Consider the following 8415-nt stretch of genomic DNA (forward strand, 5'->3'; position numbering starts at 1 on the left):
TGCCATTAAGATGTGAAAGAGACACAAATATTTTATTTCATATTTTCCATTATAAGCGGAATTTCTCTAAGTATTATAAAATAAACCAGAATGAGGTTGTAGTGATTTCTGACAATATTTCTCAAGTAAAAAGATAGAGGATCAAATACTCTTAGTTAAATGGATGGACTTGTCTTTTTGCTTTGGGAAAGTCTACCATGATATTGTTTCGCAAAGTCCGAGGAAGGATTGATCAAATTTTTACTCCACTGTCAGTCAGAAGCCTTTCAAGTTCTGTTAGGTAATGGTCTTCGAAATGTTCAGTATTCTTAACTTCAGGTTTTCAGTTGTTGGGATTAAAAATTTTCTTAGTTTCCTTTGACTACTTTCATATGATTATGAGTCCTTATTTTTATTTTAGTATGTTGTGTTCATGTCAGGTGTGTGCACAGCTTGGGTGGATAACCTTTCCTAGTGGAACAACAGGTTGGCCATGAGTTGAACTTCATGCCTGGACCCCATAGTTCATGAGCCCAAGTCTACTGTAATATTTATTGATCTGGGCCTTAGCAGGTTCAGGTTGCTCCAAGAGCCCTACGGTCTGGACCTTATTGGATCCAGGCCAACCCCATGGACGCCTTGGTTGCCTCTACTTTTAATTGTTTTTTATTACATAGATATTGGATATGCTCATTGTTAACCAGTATAATGACAATATTTTGCTCTTCACTATTTTCCATACTATACCATTGGAAGTTCTTTGGTTCTCCTCATCTCCTCAAAGTCCACTTTATCTGGTGGCTTGGCAATTGACAGATTTGTATGTTATTTCCTTGATGCTTTTTGTATGCTTAATATGCACAGTGAATGAGTGTGCATGATCTCATGATTTTTATGCGGTTTCAAGATAAGAAAGGTGGTGCCATCACTTTCTAAGATAGTGAGTCAATTTTCTTCGACTTTTTATTGATGTGCATATTTATTATTTTTCAGCAAAGAATCTTTGGTCAATTTTGTCACAGAAGTTTAGAAGTTACCTTTCTTTTTTTCAGCTTTGAACTTCATCTTGATAATCAAGAAAATTAGCACAATGACCGTGATGCTAAATGTGCTAGATAGCACTATTAACAACACAGTTACTCTAATGATCTTGTTGCTTTTTTCTCCAGCCTGATTGCAGGACCGATCTTGACAAAGCTGGGAATTGTTTTCGACTCTGCATTCATCAAGATAGACAAATAGGAGCAACTTTTCAACTATGCATGTCTCAAGCCAAATAAGTAGAATTACCTCACTAATAAAATAGATTCTTTTATAATCCATTTTGAGATCAGACCTTAAGAAAAGTAGACCATTGTCCACTCTTTGCTGTAGAACACTAGGAACCTTTCCAATCAGTGCATTGCTTGATAAATCCCTGAATTTACAAATAATTGAACTGATAATAAGTGCATCACTTTACTTATTTCCCCTACATAATCAATATTGTACTCACAATGATGTTAGAGCTGTTAGCTCTGCTAGAAAAGGAGGTATTGAACCTTGCAGCTGATTTCCTGAAAGGTTACTGTACAAAAGATGGAATTAACTGAGAATGGTACACAGTGATCCCAAAAAGCCTTCATATCAAGTCAGGCAAACTTACAGTGATCTTATTGCACTTAATTCAGCTAAAGAATTGGTGATTGTGCCATTCAATCCACTGTTTGAGAGATCCCTACAGATTAATAATTTTTTCACCTAATGTACTAAACTTTTGTTAATATGTGAACAATCTATATCCTAGCAATGCTTTAGGAAAATAATTTTAATGGCACCAACATTGAAACAATTCTTGGTGATGATGAATAGTTGCTACAGGTCACACCATCCCACCGATAGTTCTGTGGCAAGCATGGATCTGCTTCCCAGTTCCTCTTTATGCCATAGTATTCTTTGATTGCTGTTATTGCAGTGACTGCAAATGAAAGTACAAGGTAAGTCTGTTTTTAAGATATCAGTGAGTAGTTTACTGGTGTACCTTGTATAGAGAAAGCCACTTACCATCTTGGGCAGAAGTTGACAGTCCAATCAGTTGAATGACTTTGTAGATCTGGAACGCATTGAGAATTGGACCCTGTTCTGAACCTTTTGGTACTGATATCGAGAATGAATAGTGGCTTGCACCTTTAATAATAGTTGTGTATACAAGTCTTGAAATAAGGTACTTTGCAGAAAATGGGCCGAAGAAATTTGCCCCGTTCTTTGTTATCGTCATATTTCTTGTTTGGTTGGCTGGAAGTTGCATTAACTCCACAAAGTGCATGAACAAATGGTAAGTAGAGTCGGATTCTGCAGCCCAATTGATTTGTATATCACTATCTGAGGTTACAGCAGTCTGTAGTACTTTGGAGGGTAGATCGAACCAATACGTTGTATTTTCCTGTAAGTTCAGGGTAGTGGTGATGGAAATTCCATACGAACTATTACCTGGTATCCAAATGCGATCATAATGGTCATCCGGGTACCTGTACATAGTACCATTATTTTTTTATTTCATCATATGAGTGTATTTTTTATAACTAACAGGACCAGCACGTGGTAGATGACTTATGCAAAAACTTATTAGTGGGATGTTCAACACCTCAATCCGAGAGCGCTTTAGAGTCCAGGTCTGATTGGTATTACTTTCAGGAAGGAAAGTTTATAGGATTCACACTGACAAAACATGATTAAATATTTTTTTAATAGATTTAAATTCTTTAACAAAGTTCATTATTCATTTAATATAGAAATAAAGAATACATGAATGTTCAATGACAAGAAATAAAACGAACAAATATCTCTGTTGCACAATCAAAGTAATTGATCATGTCCTGTCTCCGCTCGTGTACCTGAAACTTACAGTTTTAATTATTCAAAAGGGTGAGTTTAAAACTCAGTAAAAAATATTTATAAGAAATAAATGATTTTAATTTACAACTTTAATAGACTCTAAGCCCCTAATATGAGTTTAGATTTTGACTCACCACGTAAGGTTTGTATATTTTAAATTTCTTTCTTAACTTTCTCAATTTAATACTCACTCACAACAAACTATAATACTAGATCCACTATATCGATCATAGTTATCTATGAGCATAGCGACCCGTGTAGAATACCCTAATTTTACATTATTGGCCTGACTATGAATCATACACTTCCAGTGATCTTCAGATCACCATGCATTGTACTAAAACAATAAGGGAAACCTCACCGATAGCTAGCTTGGAGGTCTGACTCAAAATCGGCATGGTTCATGTTACATCCTAACCATAAATAACTTTCAATCATCTATATAGAGTCTCAAATACTGCGTGAATATAAAACTCTAAGACACATCTTAAGTTTATTACCTTGAACCTTACTCGCTCGTGTTTCACTCATTCTTTCATGAGTGTCATTGTGAAATAATTATGGCATATCTCATTTTCAATATCAAAATTCACAAGTTTCTTTTATATAAAAAATTATAGTTTCTACTAGGCGAGTGTAGGGGCACTTGGTACACTATCATTACAAACGTGATATATATATATATATATATATATATATATATATATATATATATATATATATATATATATATATATATATATATTTGCCACAATCTATTATAGGTATAATTGACCTAACAAATAGGCAAAAGTCCCTTTTGTTTTTCTCACATCTAACACCATAGATGTGATATATATACTTGTTTTGTTTAGTGGGAACCGACTTTTGAATTGCTAGCAGGTTTTTTTGTTGATTAAAAAATCAACAGCTATGAAGGCCCCAATTTTTGCTAACTCATAAAAACATACTTTTTCGCTGAAAAAACATGATCCAAGAGTTTATTCCTACTAAATCAAGTATGTTGAACTCACATCTATAGGATTAGATTGTGTCAAAACATCCTGCATCGTGAGATTTAAACTCAATAATCGTTTGTAGCAAATGTAAATCATATATATAGGAAAGAAGACCATCCAACCAAGGGAAGGTCCAAAATCTACAATAAAAGTTTGTTTAGTAAAAAATGAGTTTTGAATCATATGATTTTGACATGAAAGCAGGCTTTTAAAGGCTTCAAAGATCAATGGCCCACGACACACTAAAATTTTGTGATAAAAAAACCATATATTTAGATCTAAATAACACAATCCAAAGGTTTGATCCTTAGCAATGTGGTCAGATTGAGTCAATAAAGCTTGAACCTATGAGCTCCAACTGAATAGTTCCGTGCCTGTGATAGCACAAAATATTAACCCTATATATATATATATATATATATATATATATATATATATATATATATATATATATATATATATATTCCCGTCTTTCTCTTTTCCTTTATTTTCATAAATTATTATATTCTACACAATCCTCTGTTCTGCTCAGTTACATTTGGTTTCTGTTTGAGAGCCGTTGGAGTGGATATAAGAGGTGTGATGGGAGTGGAGATGAAATGGGGTCATGGAGTTGAAAACTACATCTCGGTGAGGATGTAACTGAAATGGAGAGATTGGAGGTCAACTCCACTCTGATTTCCAGTGTCATCTCCCAAATCTGGGCTCCCAGACAGCAGCGGGTAGGAGATCTGTGAATCCCCATTTCCACTCCCATCTCCCTCTCAAGCCCGGCTTCCAAACAGAGCCTTGATTCTTTAAATTTTTCTTCTCATGTTCAACCACTATTCCTTTTAATTGTCATATTCCATAAAACCCATACACTAGCTTATGGTTCATCATGAACATGTGTAGGCTTAAAAGTTCACTGGAACCGAACCAATGATACCAAGGTTCAGCTCCAAAACATTACAATGACAGAATTTCACTTCTGGGAATGACCTAATTAAGAAGTAGAAGCCTGCACAAGAAACTTTTTTTTTTCCTCAACCCACAAGGGTTTGCCTTCATTTTGTGGTGATATTTTCAACTCGATCATTTTCTTTTTTCTTTTACTGATTTTTGGTATTTATTTTTTAGTTGGCACAATAAAATATAGTTTCTTCTTTTCTATTTAACTCTGTATTTTTTGAATAAATAGATCAAATTTTGCATGTGATCTTTTATGGTTGTATGACATGTGGATTTAGATTGGACAGACGTAGATCTTGTATGAATTTGGTTCAGATATCCAATCAAGTTAACAAATATCTGGCCCACACATATAATCAAACTAACATAGTTTTGGCTCTGACATTTGATCACATCTATGTATATTTTGAAATATAAAAATGGGCATGCTGCACATTTTAAAGCACCTATGCTAACTAGCCATTCTTGAGGGCTATTTTTCTGCATGATATGTCACTACAAGAAAATACGTTGTTAGCGACAGACGTTAGCGAAAGAATCTTTCTGTCGTTAATTAACGACGGATTAACGAGCCACAAACATCCGTTGCTATAATTAATGAAGTTTACGAAAATAGCGACGGAATATAGTCCGTCGCTACTTAGCGACGGATTTTACGATGTAATGTTTTGTCGTTACGGTCGCACCATTTGCCGACGAAGTTGGCAACCGAATCTAGTCTGTCGCTACTTAGCGACAGAATATAGTCCATCGCTCGTTCCGTAAATTTGATTTATGTTGGCTTAGCGACAGAATTAATCTGTCGCTAAACCATCGCTAATTTTCGAATAACCCTAATCCCAGACAGCTTTTACTTTTCTTCTTTCGCTGCTCCTGTCGTTCGCCGCTCCCGTCTTTCGTCGCTCCCGCCGTTCGCCGGTCCCACCCCCGCCGTTCCCTGGTCCCAACCCCCGAAGACAGGTAAAGGAAGGCACCCCCCCCCCCGCGTTTTCAGGCACGGGGGCAACCCCCTGCCGGAAAACGTAGGGAGTTAACCCCCTGCCGAAAATGGCAGGGGCCCTTGCCTTTCCGGCAAGGGGTCAACCCCGGTAGGGGGTCGACCCCCTGCCTTTCCGGCATGGGTTTAACCCCCTGCCGGAACAAGAAGGGGGTCGACCCTATGCCTGATCAGGCAGGGGGGCGACCCTCTGCTGTTCCGGTAGGGGGTCGACTCACTGGCGGAAAGGCTGGGGGTCGACCCCCTGCCCGAACAGGGGGTCAGTTAACCCCCTATGTTCCGTAAGGGGGTCGACCCCCTATGTTCCGTAAGGGGGTCGACCCCCTGCCGGAACAGCAGGGGAGTCGACCCCTTGCCGGAACAGCCTTTTTTTTTCGTGGTGACTTCATTTTAAAACTGTGTTTTTTTGTGCAGATTTTTCAACGGAACCAGCTCGTGCTCAGCCACCTGTGGTAAGTGAGTGACAAAAACAATGCAAATCGGGTAAATACCCGTGGTAAGTAAGTGATGCAAGTGTATCACATGTTATTTAATTTATTAGATGTAACACTTTATTGTTCACACACTCACTTAGTTGTTGATATTTAGGGTTGCTTTGTTGGAGTTTGGAGATCATGCTGAGCATGATTTTAATGTATGAATATTGAAGTGTTCTTATTTTTGGAGTACGGAGTCCATGCTAAGCATGGTAGTAGTTAGTGAGATATTGAAGTGTGTTTGCTGCAGGTACATGTTTGCCATTTGTTTGATATGAATGATTACGATGTATTGCAATGTTTGATGTAATTGTATCCATGCTTGCATGTAGTTACTTTCAATTTGATTATAACTTCCATGTGAAATTATACAATGAATGCATGTTTCAAATGATTGTATTGTGTCATTAATAGTTTACACATGAAAATATTAAGTTATCAATGCATGCATCAAAATTCTTGTTATTGCATGACATCATATATTGCATGACATCATATATTGCATGATAAATTTGATATTTTCTTCATCATAGCATTCTGATTGTTCTCTTTTAATTTGTTAGGCTATTATTCATAATATCATAAGAAAATGACTGCAAACCATGAATGAATGTACCATAGAATAGTGGACAATGAGTTATCGCATGAATATATGGATGACGTTGACAATTTTATAGAATTTGCAATGGCAAGTGTCAGTACAGTGGATCCCACAGGTCAGATTAGGTGTCCATGCAAGATTTGTAAGAATAATCGATTTGTAGAACCTTATAGCGTTAGACATCACCTATACAAGAAGGGTTTTGTGAGTGATCATCAGAACTGGACGTTTCATGAAGAAGAATTTAGAAATGATTTTGATGCACGGGTGAATGTGGTGCACGATAATCCATATACGGATTTGATATTTGATGCTGCAGGAACAGAACTGAGTTCTGCTATGATTTCTAGTGATGTAAGAACTGTCGTAGATGAAAAATCACCAAACGATGCAGCTAGTAGATTTTATGATTTACTTAAAGATGCTGATGAGCCACTTTGGAACGGTTGCGAGAGTCACATTATCTTGTCTGCAGTTCTTCAACTAATGAATTTGAAGTTGGAGTATAATTTGAGTCAATCATGTTTTGACCATTTGTGCATGATTGTGAAGAGTATGTTGCCCAAAGATGAGAAATTGCCACAAAATTTCTATTGTGCGAAAGTTATGGTCAACGCTCTGGGTATGAGTTACAAAAAGATTGATGCTTGTCCAAATCACTGCATGTTGTATTTCAAGGAGTAAGAAAACAACATATCATGCCTGTCATGTGGGCATCCTCGGTTCAAGCAAAAAACAAGAGGCAATGGTAGCACGAGATCAAAGGAAGTTTCATACAAGTCACTCTGTTAATTTCCTATCACTCTTAGATTGCAACGATTGTATATGTCTTCAAAGACAGGTAAACACATGAGATGACATACAAATAAAGTTCGACACGATGAAAACAGGATCACGCATCATGTTGATGCTGAAGCTTGGAAGCACTTTGATCGTACTCATCAGAACTTCGCAATGGAAGTGTGAAATGTTATACTCGGTCTATGTACAGATGAATTTAATCCATTTGGGGGTAGATCAACTCCATACTCATGTTGGCCAGTATTTGTAACTCCATACAACCTTCCACCAAGTTTGTGTATGAAACTTCCAAATCTTTTCTTGTCTCTGTTAATCCCTGGTCCGACCTCACCTGGCCAAAATCTTGATATATATTTAAGGCCATTGATTGATGAACTAAAAGTACTGTGGGATGACGGTGTTACCACGTATGATGTCCACCAAAAATAAAATTTCAACGTGAAGGTCGTTGTTCTATGGACAATCAGTGACTTCCCTGCATATGATATGCTATCTGGTTGGAGCACACATGGGAGGTTGGCATGTCCGTACTGCATGGAGGATTCCAAAGCTTTTAGATTGAGGCATGGAAGGAAGCCTTGCTGGTTTGAGTGTCATCGTTGATTTCTACCCAGCGACCATCCGTTCTAACGACAAAAGAATGCGTTTAAAGCAGGCACAACTTAATCGGAAGGTCCATCCTCAAGATTGTCTGGCATAGAGATTCTAAGAAGATTGCGATACTTTCCAGATGTATTA

The 8415-nt window shown here is 37.2% G+C and overlaps 1 protein-coding gene across 1 annotated transcript; it reads right to left on the reverse strand.

Moving 5' to 3' along the window:
• Positions 1-945: 945 nt before the first annotated feature.
• LOC149827138 (uncharacterized) lies at positions 946-1860 on the reverse strand. Its single transcript, XM_090018648.1, has 5 exons — positions 1801-1860; positions 1625-1696; positions 1475-1546; positions 1316-1396; positions 946-1195 (listed from the first exon to the last, which is right to left on the reverse strand). Coding segments are annotated over exons 1-5 (417 nt in total). The 5' UTR covers positions 1803-1860; the 3' UTR covers positions 946-1005.
• Between the last annotated feature and the right edge of the window lie 6555 nt (positions 1861-8415).

The sequence above is a fragment of the Nuphar pumila genome, chromosome 10, assembly GCF_984573655.1.
Source record: "Nuphar pumila chromosome 10, dmNupPumi1.hap1.1, whole genome shotgun sequence".
Classification (NCBI taxonomy): domain Eukaryota; kingdom Viridiplantae; phylum Streptophyta; class Magnoliopsida; order Nymphaeales; family Nymphaeaceae; genus Nuphar; species Nuphar pumila.